Below are 16,542 nucleotides of genomic sequence, written 5' to 3'. Positions count from 1 at the left end.
ACCTGAACGGAGATTTCCACAGCGACTGCCCCTTTAACAGTGACTGCCACAGTACCCTGCTCCCTCAACAGTGAACTCCACTGTACCCTTCCCCTTTAACAGTGACCTCTACAGAGCTCCGTTCCCTTAAAATGTGACTTCCACAGCACCCCAACCCCTTAACAGTGACCTCTACAGCACCCCGCCCCTAAACACTGACCTCCATAGTGGACGTTCCCTTAACTGTGACCTCCGTTGTTCCCTGCCCCCTTAACAGAGATCTCCATAGCGGACGTCCCCTTAACAGAGACCTCCACAGCATCCCGCCCCCTTAACAGTGACCTCCACAGTTGCTGCCCCTTTATTAGTGACCTCCACAGTACCCCATCTCCTTAACAGTGATTTCCACAACACCCTGGCCCCTTAACACTGGCCTCTACAGCAATCTGCCCCTTAACAGTGACCTCCATAGAAGACTGTCCCCATACTGTGACCTCCACAGCAGCCTGCCCCTAGGGTAGCCAGAGGTCCGGTTTTAGGCCGGACAGTCCAGCTTTCAGACTCCCTGTCCTCCGGCCGGCACAGGGCCTGGACGAACAGAAGGATGTCCTTTTGAAAAGCTCACTCTCAGACAGTAGCACTGTGCTGTCTGAGCATGAGGTGCAGGAAGTAAGTCACCCTCCCTCCCACCTCGCAGCTGACAGAAGTTGATTTTTCCCTTCATTTTTTCAATACCCATTGGCTGTGCAGCGGGAGGGGAGGTGGCCTAACCGGGTCAGGAGCATGGCTTAGCTGGGCCTGGGGGCAGGGTTTTTAAGTCTGTCTTTTGAGGGTGGCCTGAATGGCCACCCTACCTCCCCCCTTAACTGTGATCTCTACAGCACTCCGCTCCCTTAACCACTTCATAACCGCCCATAGGATATAGACGTCCTATAAGTGGATTTTTATCTCTGAATGGACGTTCTGGAACGTCCATTCAGAGATGGCAGCTGCACGCTAATCGTGCAGCTGCCGAGCGGGGGGCCTGCTGTCAGAGACAGCAGGGCAACTCAGAGAGAAGGAAGGACAGTTCCCACGTGTCCCTGCCTTCTAGATCGCTGTATACACAGCTACTATGTCAGCCCCAGTTACAGAAGAAATCAATGATGAAGAAAAAATAAAAATAAAAAGTGAAGGTAAATGTCCCCCAGAGGTCTTGCATGACCTTTATGGGGGCCGCAAAGTGTAAAATAAAAAATAAACATAAAAAAAAAGTGTTTAAAAAATAATAATAATAAATAAGTTTCACATGTAAAAAAAAATCCCCTATTAACCACTTCCCATCTGGGCCCTTTGCCCCCTTCCTGACCAGGCCAAATTTTGCAAAACTGACATATCTCACTTTATGTGGTAATAACTTTGGAACGCCTTTATTTATCCAAGTCATTCAGAGATTGTTTTCTCGTGACACATTGTACTTCATGATAGTCATAAATTTGATTCAAAATATTTCACCTTTATTTATGAAAAAATCCCAAATTTACCCAAAAATTTGAAAAATTCGCAATTTTCTAAATTTCAATTTCTCTGCTTTTAAAACAGAAAGTGATACCTCATAAAATATTTATTATTTAACATTCCCCATATGTCTACTTTATGTTGGCATCATTTTGGAAATGTCATTTTATTTTTTTAGGACGTTAGAAGGCTTAGAAGTTTAGAAGCAATTCTTCAAATTTTTAAGAAAATTGCCAAAACCCACTTTATAAGGACCAGTTCAGGTCTGAAGTCACTTTGTGGGGCCTACATAGTGGATACCCCCATAAATGACCCCATTGTAGAAACTACACCCCTCAAGGTATTCAAAACCGATTTTACAAACTTTGTTAACCCTTTAGGCGTTCCACAAGAATTAAAGGAAAATGGAGATCAAATTTTTAAATTTCACTTTTTTGGCAGATTTTCCATTTTAATCAATTTTTTTCTCTAACACATCGATGGTTAACAGCCAAACAAAACTCAATATTTATTACCCAGATTCTGCGGTTTACAGAAACACCCCACATGTGGTCGTAAACTGCTGTATGGGCACACGGCAGGGCGCAGAAGGAAAGGAACTCCACATGGTTTTTATATGCCATGTCCCATTTGAAGCCCCCTGATGCACCCTTACAGTAGAAACTCCCAAGAAGTGACCCCATTTTGGAAACTAGGGGATAAGGTGCCAGTTTTATTAGTACTATTTTTGGGTACATATGATTTTTTGATCATTCAATATAACACTTTATGGGGCAAGGTGACCAAAAAATTGGTTGTTTTAGCACAGTTTCTATTTATTTATTTTTACAGCGTTCACCTTAGGGGTTCAGTCAAGTGACATTTTTATAGAGCAGATTGTTACGGACGTGGCGATACCTAATATGTATACTTTTTCTCATTTATTAAAGTTTTACACAATAATAGCATTTTTGAAACCAAAAAATTATGTTTTAATGTGTCCATGTTCTGAGAGCTATAGTTTTTTTATTTTTTGAGAGATTTTCTTATGTAGGGGCTCATTTTTTGCGGGATGAGGTGACGGTTTTATTGGTACCATTTTGTGGGACATACGCGTTTTTGATCACTTGGTGTTGCACCTTTTGTGATGCAAGGTGACAAAAATTGCTTGTTTTGACACAGTTTTTTTTTATTTTTTTTTTACGGTGTTCACCCGAGGGGTTAGGTCATGTGATATTTTTATAGAGCTGTTTTTTACGGACGCGGCAATACCTAATATGTATACTTTTTTTTATTTGTTTCACTTTAACACAATAATAGCATTTTTGAAACCAAAAAAAAGATGTTTTAGTGTCTCCATGTTCTAAGAGCTATAGTTTTTTTATTTTTTGAGAGATTTTCTTATGTAGGGGCTCATTTTCTGCGGGATGAGGTGACGGTTTTATTAGTACCATTTTGTGGGACATACGCGTTTTTGATCACTTGGTGTTGCACCTTTTGTGATGCAAGGTGACAAAAATTGCTTGTTTTGACACAGTTTTTTTTATTTATTTTTTACGGTGTTCATCCGAGGGGTTAGGTCATGTGATATTTTTATAGAGCTGGTTTTTACGGACGCGGCAATACTAAATATGTCTATTTTATTTTATTTTTTCTATTTTTAATTTTTTTTTTTATTCCTAACTTGGGAACTTTTTTTTTTTTTACATGTGAAACTTTATTTTATTTTATTTTTTCAACCCTTTATTTTTTTTATTTTTTTTTACACTTTTCGTCCCCCATAAGGTCATACAAGACCTCTGGGGGACATTTGCTTCACTTTTTCTTTTTTTTTTTCACAGTTGATTTCTCCTGTAACTGGGGCTGAGATAGTAGCCCCAGTTACAGGACAAATGCACGCCTATAGAGGCTGTACAGCAGCAATCCAGCGCTGTACAGCCTCACAGCAGGGCTGATCGAGGTCTCTGAGAGACCTCACACAGCTCCTGCACACTCCGGTCACGGCGGTCACATGACCGCCGGGCCGGAACAGGAAGCGCACAGCGCTTCCTGCTCTGCAGACACAGCGCTCGGTGAGCGCTGTGTCTGCAGCGATCGTGAAGGCAGGGACACCTGGGCACTGTCCCTGCCTTGTCTTAGGGTTGCCCTGCTGTCACTGACAGCGGGCAACCCGATCAGCAGCTGCACGATTAGCGTGCAGCTGCTATTTCTGACAGGACGTTTTAAAACGTGCTGTCAGAAATAGACGTCCACCCATAGGACGTTTATATCCTATGGGCGGACGTGAGGCGGTTAAGTAATATAGTAACATAGTACATAAGGCCGAAAAAAGACATTTGTCCATCCAGTTCGGCCTGTCATCCTGCAAGTTGATCCAGAGAAAGGCAAAAAAAAAACCTGTGAGGTAGAAGCCAATTTTGCCTCACTTTAGGGGAATAAAAAATTCCTTCCCGACTCCAATCAGGCAATCAGAATATCTCCCTGGATCAACGATCAAGTAATTAAAGAAAAAATTGTAAAAATAGAAGAAAATTTAATAAAATAGTCATATTTGGTATTGCCGCATCCGTAATGATCGGCTCTATAAATATATCACATGATCCACCCCGTCCGATAAACATCATAATTTTTTTTTATAAAAACTGTGTCATTAAAAGCCATTTTTGGCACCTTACATCACAAAAAGTGCAACTTCAAGTGATCAAAGATGTATGTCCCACAAAATTGTACGAATAAAACAGTCACCTCATACCGAAAAAAATGAATCCCTAGTTAAGAAAATCGCTCAAAAAAATAAATTATATATAGCTCTCAGAACATGGAGACATTAAAACATAATTTTTTTGTTTAAAAAATGCTATTATTGTGTTAAAGTGAAATAAATAAAAAAAGTATACATATTAGGCATCGCAGCATCCATAACAACCAACTCTATAAAAATATCACATGACCTAAACCCTCAGGTGAACACCGTAAAAAAATTAAAAATAAAAACAGTGCCATTTCACAAGCTGCCGGCCCTGATGGGTTCTCATTATGAAAGTAGATAGCGAGATAGGGCTGCAGGGCCAGCAGCTTGCGAAGTCACATGTATGTATAGACCTCTACCCGATGTTCTTAATGCAAAACCAAATAAATGGTGGGGCAGCAGGGAGAGTCTGTGTGAACAGTGAGGCTGGCTGCTGCCCGCCCACTGCACAGTACAAGTCAAACAGGAGAACGCTTACCCGAGATGTACACTCTGCCCGCCAAATAACTCCTGCTTGTACTGGTCCACCGGAAGTGAGGATGAGCCGACGCATGCCCAGTTTACTTTCAGCTATGAATGTGTGTCATTACACTGATCAGACACTGATCAGATTTTGAGCTTCTGAACAAGTGAATAGGGGAGTGGCTACAGCGCTGAATAGAAAAAACGCTGGACTCATATTTAAGTTAAACGTCACGCTGGACTCAAATCGGCTCATTAGCATGCGGTGCGTGGCATCTTTGTGTGTATATTATGAGATAACCATCTGTCACACCAGTAAGTGAATAAATCTAAGGTACTTTTTAATAATTAATGATTGTATATAATGAGTTATATTATAATCAAATACCCACATGACAGGTTTTCTTTAACTCTTGTGGAACACCTAAAGGGTTAACAAAGTTTGAGTAACTTTTGGGGTGTAGTCTCTACAATGGGGTCATTTATGGGGGGTTTCCACTATGTAAGCCCAACAAAGTGACTTTAGAGCTATACTGGTCCTTAAAAAGTGGGTTTTGTATATTTTCTTTAAAATTTTAAGAATTGTTTCTACAATATTAAGCCTTCTAACTTCCTAAAAAAAATTAAATGACATTTCCAAAATGATACCAACATAAAATAGACATGTGGGGAATGTTAAGTAATAAATATTTAATAAGGTATCACTTTCTGTTTTAAAAGCAGAGAAATTAAAATTTTGAATTATTTTATAAATAAAGGTGAAATATATCAACTCAAATTTGCCACTGTCATGAAGTACAATGACTCACTAGAAAACAATCTAAGGATGGCTTGGATAAGTAAAAGCGTTCCAAAGTTATTACCACATAACTTGGCACATGTCAGCTTTGCAAAATTAGGCTCTGTCAGGAAGGGGGAAATGGCCCGGATGTGTCATCCACAGCGCCCAGCCCCTTTAAAGCTGACCTACAGCAGTGAAGAAAAACGGCTGGGTTGTTATGGAAACCTGGTGTAAAAATGTGTGTATGTGGAGACTAAGGACATGCGAGCTTCTGTTGGCTGATAAGGGACATGTGACTGTGTGTATTGCAGTTGGGATATGAAGAGAAAGACCTGCATGCTTCTAATGGCTAATGTAGGTCATGTGATGTGCCATATTTGCATTTTTTGGGAATATCTCAGGAACGGTGCGTCCTAGAGAGCTGAGACCCAGTCTAAAACCTTCCTGGACACCTGATTTTGTGATTGTACATTTCGTGATTGTAAATGTGACGGTGCGGATTCCTTTAGCGCACATACACATGGCTTTATATATTAGATATACTGTATAAAGCTGAATGTATGTATGTCCGTTAATGGGGCAGATTAATGTGGAAATCACTGTTAATGTGTAGGTCACTAATAAAGGGGTGGCCGCTGTGGAGGTCACTGTTAAAGGGGAGGGCGCTGTGGATGTTACTGTTAAGGGAGGAGGTGACTGTGGAGGCCACTATTAAAGGGGCAACGGGGTACTGTGAGGTCACTGTTAAGGGAGCGAGGTACAGTGGCGGTTACTGTTAAAGGGGCAGTTGCTGTGGAGGTCTCTGTTAAGGGGGTTGGGAATGGTGAAGGTCACAGTTAAGGGGACTGTAACCTATGGTCAGTGTTAAGGGGAGGGGTGCTGTAGAGGTCACTGTTAAGGGGACAAGCCTCTGTGGAGGTCACTGTCAAGGGGGTTGGGGTGCTGTGGAACTCACTGTTAAAGGGGCAGGCTGCTGTGAAGGTCAAAGTTAAGGGGGTGGGCTGCTGTGGAGGTCCCATTTTTAAGGAGGCGGGGCACTGTAGGGGGAGTCAGTGTTAAGGGGTGGAGGGCTGTGGATGTCACTGTTAAGGGTGTGGGGTACTGTAGAGGTCACTGTTATAGTGGATAGTGTCGATGTCTTTTAACGACACACACAAACATTAAACAAAATAGATGAAATATACCCGAGCGAAGCCGGGTCCTTCTGCTAGTATATGTATATAAATACTGTATAATATTATATGAGCTTCAAACTGAATCATTCTTTAGGTTTAAATCAGTACATAGGGAGAGCTTCATGCTGCTGTAATGAAGGTCCAGGTTTGGTCATGTTTTCATGTTGTTTTTGATGTATTCGAAATATAAAAATTATGTTGTTGCAAATTAAAACCTTAGAAAAGCATATGTTCCCCATGACTGTAACCCCTTAATTACAATTGGAGTCTTCTGCTCTCTAGGCGTGTGGCATGATCATTGATGTCTGGCACAGCTCATCCTCTTTGGAGCCTGTAGGAAATGAGAATGTATTCGTTCCACATTTACAGCTCCCACAATTACACTAAATTGTGAAATAACACAGTTGCTGTTATTTTTATTGGTTTTTAAATGAGTTCTTAGCAGCGAGTCCTTTTCTAATTGAAACAAGAGTGTGTGAATTTGCGCATGCTCTAGTGCTTTGGCTAGATCCAAATTGCCAGCTCTGCCGCAGATCCCTTCTGAAATGATCTTTGCATTATAGGATGTGGCGTTCAGAAGCCCCCAACGCCTTTTATGTTGCTATCAGCAGGTTCTTTAATGGCTTTATAACTGCAAGTAGCGGCTTTGCATTGCTGAGTGGGAGTAATGAGCGTTAGTTAAGAGACACATTAAAAAAACATAGGATGGTAAAGAAAAGGAATAAAGTGTGTGCTTTTCTCCCTACCCTACTCCTGAATGGGAAATAATTTACTAAACAACAATGTTTCCTTTATTTTAGGTTAATAAAAACAAGAAGTGGCGAGAACTGGCAACGAACCTGAATGTTGGCACTTCCAGCAGTGCTGCAAGCTCCCTGAAAAAGCAGTATATACAGTACCTATTCGCCTTTGAATGCAAGATAGAAAGAGGAGAGGAGCCTCCTCCTGAGATCTTCAATACCGGGGACTCAAAGAAACAGCCTAAGATTCAGCCACCATCTCCTGGTAAGTGGATGGAATTACAGCCTGCGATTTCACTGACCTACTCTGTAATGATGGAAGCAATATTGTAGAGTTCACTAACATCATTTTATTCTTTTACATAATAGAGAGTAGTTGAGATAAGTGAAGACATGACTTGAGTTTTACAGTGTAAATAGTGGTGATTCTTCAAGAATCATTGTTACTCATAGCTTTAATATATATATATATATATATTTTAACCAGTTAGATATCTCAATACCTGTTTTGTTCTGTAATAAACATAGGAAAGCTTAAAGCGAACCCATCATTTGATTTCTCCTGCGCTAAAACAGCATATGCTAGAGAAGAGATCAGCAACCTCCGGCACTGCAGATGTTCTGAAACTACAACTCCCAGAGTGCTCCATTCACTTCTACTGGAGTTAGAACAGCCAAGCATGTTTGCATGCTGGGAGTTGTAGTTTCACAGCAGCTGCAGTGCCAAAGGTTGCTAATCTCTGTGCCAGAGCAAGAGTAGGGGCTCATGCACATGACTGTTTTTGTTTTTTGTGGTCCGCAAATTGCGGATCTGGAAAAGCGGATACCGGCCATGTGCATTCCGCATTTTGTGACAATGGACGGCCCCTAATAGAACAGTCCTATGCTTGTCTGTAATGCAGACAATAATATGACATGTTCTATTTTTCTGCGGAACAGACATATGGACATGGAATGCACATAAACTCATGTCTTACCGTGTCCATTCCGTGTCTATTCTGTTTCGTATGTCTGATCCGCAAAAAAGTAGAACATGTCCTATTATTGTCTGTATTACGGACAAGGATAGGACTGTTCTATTATTAGGGGCCGGCCGTTCCGCAGAATGCACACGGCCAGTATCCGTGTTTTGTGGATCCGCAATTTGTGGACTGCAAAAGAACAACAGTCGTGTGCATGAGCCCTAAGACCTGGGCTACATCTCGACATTGGCTTTGAGGCATGACTCATGGCCAAAAATTGCAGCATCACAATGCCACTGTACATCACAGTACAAGCTCTCGCGGGCAGGGTCCTCTCCCCCTCTGTATCTGTCAATAGTTTCAGGTTTATCATATTTGTATATTTTATATTATATTAAGCGGGTGATACTAGGGAGGCTCGTCCCCTTCCCCGCCTGCCATTGACTGCTCCCCTCCCCAACATCGGATGTTTTGATCCATGCACGGAGAGAAGCAGCAGCGGCGGTGCGGGGACCAGGAGTGTCGGGGGGTAAGTATATTCCATGTGGGGGGCCCGGCACATGGGGGGACACTTTATACTCTATGAACTTGGTTCTACCATATACAGATGTAGCGGCGCTAGCGATCATAGTAGAGTCACGTGAGCGCAGAGCGATATCGTGTTTCATTAGCAAAGAAATTGCGTAAAAAGAGTAGTGAGAAAATTCAGGGTGCAATTTGGGTTTGTAAACAGCAGATGGCGTATGGAATTGCAGTTTCATACGGTAGTATTTGTACATAATGAAGTATTGAATGAATGGCCCCCTGTGACTTTCCCCATCTGAAGCTACTGTACAGCTCGTTTTATGTGATAAAGTATACACCGCTCAGCTGCCGCAGCTACCGCTTCCCAGCATGCTCTGCTCTCATACCAAGTTGACAGCTGGTAAGCGGGCACCATGGTTACCTTGGGGTGGTGTTACCTGGGGAGGATGAAGAATGAGCGGGCACTGTTGCATTACCTGGGGGAGGGGGCGAAAGATGATGAGCGGGCACTGTGTGATGGAGGAACGAGTGTTGAGCACGCCTAGTATGGCAGCCGCTATGCGATTAACCCCTTGTCTCCCGCAGGCTTGCCCGGATAAGGACTTTTCGGGCTGGATTGGAAGCAGCGCAGGGACGGCACGGTGCAGTTCCAGGAGGATCCCTTCGGTAGAAGCACAAGAAGGAGTGAAAGCTTGAAGAAGTGGAGGATGATTGCTGCTGCCACTGTCGAGAACAGAAAACTTCAGGCTGTAATTACTGGAGGAAAGAAGAAAGTGACTGTGAAGAGGAAAGCAACAAATAAAGCCAAGACTGGAGGAAAGAACAGCAAGGAGTAAGAAGACTTGCCTTTCCTCCCCCTACTTCATACGTAACCGTGTTCTTATACTAATCTTCTGATGATTATGAAGCCGTTAACTTTATCATATAGAGTACTAACAGGCACTCACACATATGGAACTGAATAAAAATCTGCAATTTATTAGACCAATTAACAAACAATAAGTGAATAAAAATAGTAAGGGTACTTTCACACTAGCGTTTTTCTTTTCCGGCGCTGAGTTCCGTCCTAGGGGCTCAAATCCGGAAAAGAACTGATCAGTTTTATCCTAATGCATTCTGAATGGAGAGTAATCCGTTCAGGATGCATCAGGATGTCTTCAGTTCAGTCTTTTTGACTGATCAGGCTTTTCAGAAAACCGTAGCATGTTGTATTTTTACCTCCGGCCAAAAATCCTGAACACTTTGACTGAACGCCGGATCAGGCGCCATGTGTACCGTCAAACCGGATCCGGCTTTTGCATGTTAAACCCGAAAAATGTGAAAAAAAAGTTAAAGTCCATAAATGACGGATCCGTTTTTTCCAATGCATTTTTTCATTGTGATCAAAATCCTGATCAGGATTCAAATGTAATCCGTTTTCACACGTTTTTCCGGATCCGGCGGGCAGTTCCGGTGTCGGAATTGAACGCCGGATTTAAACAACGCTAGTGTGAAAATAGCCTAAGAAGATTAATTGATAAAAAATTTATGCAAATTCCATAACACCATATTAGCATAAAAAATTGGTGCATGTTCCCCTATATTGCTCAGCCAGATATACCTGGTGGAATTATACACTGCCTGTCCCAAAAAAAGGTTGCCACCTGGATTTAACTAAGCAAATAGTTATGAGCCTCCTATTGGATAATTACTGCATGGGCGACTATCTTTCAGCTGGCAACAAGTTATTTAACAGTGCAATGAGTTGCTTCTCATTACTTAAACAACCATGTCGAAAGACACATCTCGTGGTCGTGGAAAATGTTAGTCTGTTTGAGAAGGGTCAAATCATTGGCATGCATCAAGCAGAGAAAACATAGAAACATAGAAACATAGAATGTGTCGGCAGATAAGAACCATTTGGCCCATCTAGTCTGCCCAATAAAACATCTAAGGAGATTGCAGAAACAACTAAAATTGGGTTAAGAACTGTCCAACGCATTATTAAAAACTGGAAGGATAGTGGGGACCCATCGTATTCGAGGAAGAAATGTGGCGGGAAAAGAATCCTGAATGATCGTGATCGGCAATCACTTAAACGTTTGGTGAAATCAAATCAAACAAAAACAACAGTAGAACTCATGGCTATGTTAAATAGTGAAAGTAAGAGCATTTCCACACCCACAATGCGAAGGGAACTCAAGAGATTGGGACTGAACAGCTGTGTAGTCATAAGAAAACCACTAATCAGTGAGGCAAACCAGAAAAAAGGCTCCAATTTGCTAGGGAGCATCAAGATTGGACTCTGGAGCAATGGAAGAACGTCATGGGGTCTGATGAGTCCAGATTTACCCTGTTTCAGAGTGATGGGCGCATCAGGGTAAGAGAGGCAGATGAAGTGATGCACCAATCATGCCTAGTGCCTACTGTACAAGCCTGTGGGGGCAGTGTTATGATCTGGGGTTGCTGCAGTTGGTCAGGTCTAGGTTCAGCAACAGTATGTGCTCCAAGAATGAGGTCAGCTGACTACCTGAACATACTGAATGACCAGGTTATTCCATCAATGGATTTTTTTCTTCCCTGCTGACACAGGCATATTCCAATATTACAATGCCAGGCTTCATTGGGCTCAAATTGTGATTCAGGGAGCATGAGACATCATTTTCACACATGGATTGGCCACCACAGGGTCCAGACCTTAACCCCCATTGAGAATCTTTGGGATGTGCTAGAGAAGGCTTTGCGCAGCAGTCAGACTCTACCATCATCAATTCAAGATCTTAGTGAAAATTAATGCAACACTGGATGGAAATAAATCTTGTGACATTTGCAGAAGCTTATCGAAACAATGCCTCAGCGAAGTGCCCTTTTTTTTTTTTTTTTTTGGGTGGCGACTTTTTTTGTTGGAAAGGCAGTGTATAATAATAGCACATCTTAATCAATATATATTACTCAACATGTTATATCAATGAGACCATAAGAGAACCTGATTAGGGAATATTTGTATATACTGTACAGTGTATTCACTTCACTTCTGCTATTAGATATTTATGTAGCTCTATAGAGGCCTTTGATACAAATCAATATATTCAAAATATAAATATGGTATAAGTACAGTAATCAGAGTGATACCCCCAACAATACCACAGAAGCAGTATAGAAGTGCATGACCATAATATTCAATACAAGATTCTAAAGCAACAGCGCTGCACTGCAGATTGAACGAACAGCTCAGACACGTGGGATGTCGAGCAGAGACAACGCAATTAACTGCCTATTCTACACAATCATGAATACTATTTTGTGAATGGGATTGAACAGGTCAATATTTACAACACTATCTATATCTTAAAAAAGAAAAGAAAGCAAACACTCGCTTACTGTATACAATCATGAACAGAGTTTTGTGAATGGGACTGAATCAGTCAGTATTCATAATACTTTGATATTTTAAAAGGAAAGAAGAAAAATGAAATATGTGCAGTGTTGATCATGAACATTGATTCATCTAATTATGTGTACTGTATCATCTGGATGTACTAATTTCTGATTCAGGAACTGAAATACGAAAGCATACTTATAATCTACTACACAATCAGGAACGGATACGGATTCTGGACATCCTTAATTTTTATTTTAGATTTTACCTTTTATATTTTTAATATATTGATTTTTGAACCCATCAAGGGCATTTTGATTAATGCACATTAATATCAGAGGTCTTTATAGAGCTACATAAATATCTAATAGCAGAAGTTAATTGAATACATTGTACAGTATATACAAATATTCCCTAATCAGGTTCTCTTATGGTCTCATTGATATAACATGTTGAGAAATACCTATTGATTAAGATGTGCTATTATTGCTCTCAGTCATTTATATAATTCCACCAGGTATATCTGGCTGAGCAATATAGGGGAACATGCGCCCAATTTTTAATGCTAATATGGTGTTTTGAAATTGCATTAATTTTTATCAATTAATATTCTTACTATTTTTATTCACTTATGGATTGTTAATTGGTCTAATAAATTGCAGATTTTTTATTCAGTTCCATATGTGTGAGTGCCTGTTAGTACTCTGTATGATAAAGTTAACGGCTTCATAATCATCAGAAGATTTGTGTAAGAACACTGTTATGTATGAAGTGGGGGAGGAAAGGCAAGTCTTCTTACTCCTTGCTCTTCTTTGCTCCAGTCTTGACCTTATTAGGTCCTTTCCTCTTCACAGTCACTTTCTTCTTCCCTGCAGTAATTGCAGCATGAAGTTTTCTTTTCTTGACAGTGGCAGCAGCAATCATCCTCCACTTCTTCAAGTTTTCACTCCTTCCTGCGCTTCTGCCGAAGGGATCTTCCTGGAACTGCATCGGGCCGTCCCTGCGCTGCTTCTGATCCAGCCCGAAAAGTCCTTATCCGGGACAAACCACCTGCGGGAGACGAGGGGTTACCCGCATAGCGGCTGCCACACTAAGCGTGCTCAACACTCATTCCTCCGCCACAGTGCCCACTCATCTCCTCTCACCCCCTCCTCCAGGTAATGCCACAGTGCCCGCTCGTTCTTCATCCTCCCCCAGGTAACACCACGGTGCCCACTCATTCCTCCCATCCAAAGACCCCCCCATCCCCAAGGTAACACCATGGTGCCCGCTGTCAATCTGGCATGAGAGCAGAGTATGCTGGGTGGGAAGCGGTAGCTGCGGCTGCCGAGTGGCGTATATATTATCACATGTAATGGGGTGTATAGTAGCTTCAGATGGGGAAGTCACAGGTGTGATTTACTACTCATTCATTACTGTATGCACTTTAGGTAAACCCTGCCATCGTTTGTGATTTGCTGTTACAGTTTTTGTTTCGTTCCCAGTGAAAGTCGCGATTCGTTAGTAGCGCTATGTGAAAACACTGATCGCTAGCGCTGCTACATCTGTAGTTAGGGTGTCTGAAACCTTGTTTGCTTTAAACCTAGCAACACACAGAGGAAACAACTGCTTCACCCAACTGTTTGCGTAGATATAGCTGTGGTTCACCTGATTAAAACACCATTTTCTTTTGTTGATCCAACTCCCTATTCCCAAGTTATGATACTTTTTCTTAATATGGAAATAAGGCCTTTGGTGCAATGAGTAAAAATATACATAAAGTATCAGTCTGCACAGCTTCCCCTGCACTATAACATACTATCTGCAGATTGCAGTGCATTTTGTTGGTCCTTTTTAATGCCAGAGATTTTTCATACAAGTCATTCTAATTGAGAAAGCCAGGATAACTAGCGAAACATCTTTAAAGAGGACCTTTCATGGGTCCAAAGAATATGAACTTAGTAGCAGGCTACATAGAGTGGCGCCCAGGGATCTAAGTGCACTTACTATTATTCCTGGGCGCCGCTCCATTCGTCCACTGTGGCCCCCGGTAATTTCTCAACATTCGGTGCAAGTAGGAGGAGATGCCAGTGTCTCTCCTTCTCCCTGACAGCAGCGCTGTCCAATCACAGCGCAGAGCTCAGAGCCAGGGAGAAAAAAAACCTGCTGTGACTTATTACTCCTGATATAGCAATCACATTTTGTAAACAATACATGTTTCAACTGAAAAAAAGCAATATATTAAGCACAATAAAATGACTTTTTGCATATAACTAAAAATGATCACTTTAAAAATAAAAATCTGCCAAAAATTGCTGGTTTTTGTTCATTTCACCTCGCAAAAAAATACAATACAATGTGATCAAAAGGCTGTATGTAACCCAAAATGGCACCAGTGTAACTTATAACCCACAAAAAAACAAGCCCTTACAGCTCCAACAACATAAAAATAGAAATGTTATGGTCTTTGACTGCAAAAACATAAGGCCTCATGCACACGGCCGTTGTGCGGCTGTTCCGTGCATTGGGGACCGCAATTGCGGTCCCCAATGCACAGGCAATATCCGTGCAGCGGGCCGGACCCATTCAACTTGAATGGGTCCATGGTCTGTCCGCACCGCAAAAAAAATGACAAGTCATATTTATTTGCGGTGCGGAACAATGGAAAGAAACACCACGGAAGCACTCTGTAGTGCTTCTGGTGTTCCGTTCCGTGACTCCGTTCCGCATCTCCGTAATTGCCGACCCATTCAAGTGAATGGGTCTGCATCCCGTGGTGCGTGGTGCACACGGCTGGCGGCCGTGGATTGCTGACCCGACGTTTGTGGTCCACAATACGGCCACAGTCGCCCAACAACCGTATGTATGAGGCCTAAAAAAAAATAGAGTTTTGAATGTGCAAAAGTAGAAAAACATGAAAAAACTTTTAGGCTAGGTCTACACAACAACATATGTCGCACGACACATAGGGCACAACTACACTGCAACATGTGTCACGCGACATTTATTATAATGATAGTCTATGGTGTCGCACTGCGACATGCAAAATGCTGCGATGCGACAGTCGCAGAAAAATCTATTTTTAATGGATTTTTTGCGACTGTCGCAGTCGCAGCATGTCACAGTGCAACACCATAGACTGTCATTTTAAAAATTGTCGTGCGACAAATGTAGTCGTGTAGACCTAGCCTTGTACATTTGGTATTAGTATAATTGTACTGACCCATACAATATAGTTATGTCACTTATAGTGCATGATGAACGCTATAGAAACCATACCTATAAAACAACGGCAGCTTAAAAAATACAACTCATCCTGCAGAAAAGCCCTCATCCAGCTATGTAAAATGAGATACAAAAAAGTTTTGAAATGCAGAGATGCAAAAATTAAAAACATTGTCGCATCATTAAGTACCAAACTAGTCCACATCCTCTGTACAACAAGTTATTCACCTGAGACATCCATTCCATTCATCTGCAATGTGTGCAAGTTTTCTGCAAGCTCCTTTTAGATCAGGGATGCCCAACCTGAGGCCCTCCAGCTTATGCAAAACTACAACTTTCCTCATCCCAGACAACCTACAGCTATCAGGGCATGCTGGGAGTTGTAGTTTTGCAACAGCTGGAGGGCCACAGGTTGGGCATCCCTTTTTTAGATGAATGGGAAAGTTGCAAAAATGTCTTTAAAAAATGTGTAATGTGTTAAATCGCAACTTGTCATTTAATTTGATGTTCTTAGGAATACTGTAGCATATAGTTGTATGTAAGCAGTGTTGCTAATTGTTTCATCTATTCCTGGACAGTCTATCACACTTGCATTATTCTTTTCCGGTATTGAGTTCCGTCCTAGGGGCTTAATACCGAAAAAAACTGATCAGATTTATCCTAATGCATTCTGAATAGAGAGCATTCCGTTCAGGATGCATCAGGATGTCTACAGTTCAGTCACTCTTACGGTATTTGGCCGGAGAAAATACTGCAGCATGCTGTGGTATTTTCTCTGTCCAAAATTACGGTACACATGCCAGATCTGGCATTACTTTCCATTGAAATGCATTAATGCCGGATCCTGCACCAAGTGTTCTGGAAAAACGGATCCGGTCTCCCGGTCTGCGCATGCGCAGACCTTTAGAAATGTGAAAAAGAAAATCCCGGATCCGTTTTCCTGGATGACACCAGAGAGACAGATCCGTTATTGCAATGCATTTGTGAGACTGATCCGCATCCGGATCCTTCTACAAATTCTATCCGTTTGCATACAGATTTCCGGATCCGGCAGGCAGTTCTGACGACGGAACTGCCTGCCGGAATCCAACAACGCAAGTGTGAAAGTACTCTTAGATGATAGTAATTATC

The 16,542-nt window shown here is 41.8% G+C and overlaps 1 protein-coding gene across 8 annotated transcripts in view; it reads left to right on the top strand.

The window, feature by feature from the left end:
- Positions 1-16,542, top strand: part of ARID1B (AT-rich interaction domain 1B) — a 600,716-nt gene that overhangs the window by 523,809 nt on the left and 60,365 nt on the right. For all 8 annotated transcript variants that reach the window (XM_040429372.1, XM_040429374.1, XM_040429373.1 and 5 more), the window contains one exon: positions 7,423-7,627. In XM_040429372.1, coding sequence (XP_040285306.1) covers positions 7,423-7,627 — 205 coding nt within the window. The remainder of the gene's footprint in view (positions 1-7,422; positions 7,628-16,542) is intronic.

This window comes from Bufo bufo, chromosome 4 (genome assembly GCF_905171765.1).
Source record: "Bufo bufo chromosome 4, aBufBuf1.1, whole genome shotgun sequence".
Classification (NCBI taxonomy): domain Eukaryota; kingdom Metazoa; phylum Chordata; class Amphibia; order Anura; family Bufonidae; genus Bufo; species Bufo bufo.
The sequence above is the reverse complement of the archived record's forward strand: the minus strand, read 5'-3'. Positions and strand labels throughout refer to the sequence as shown.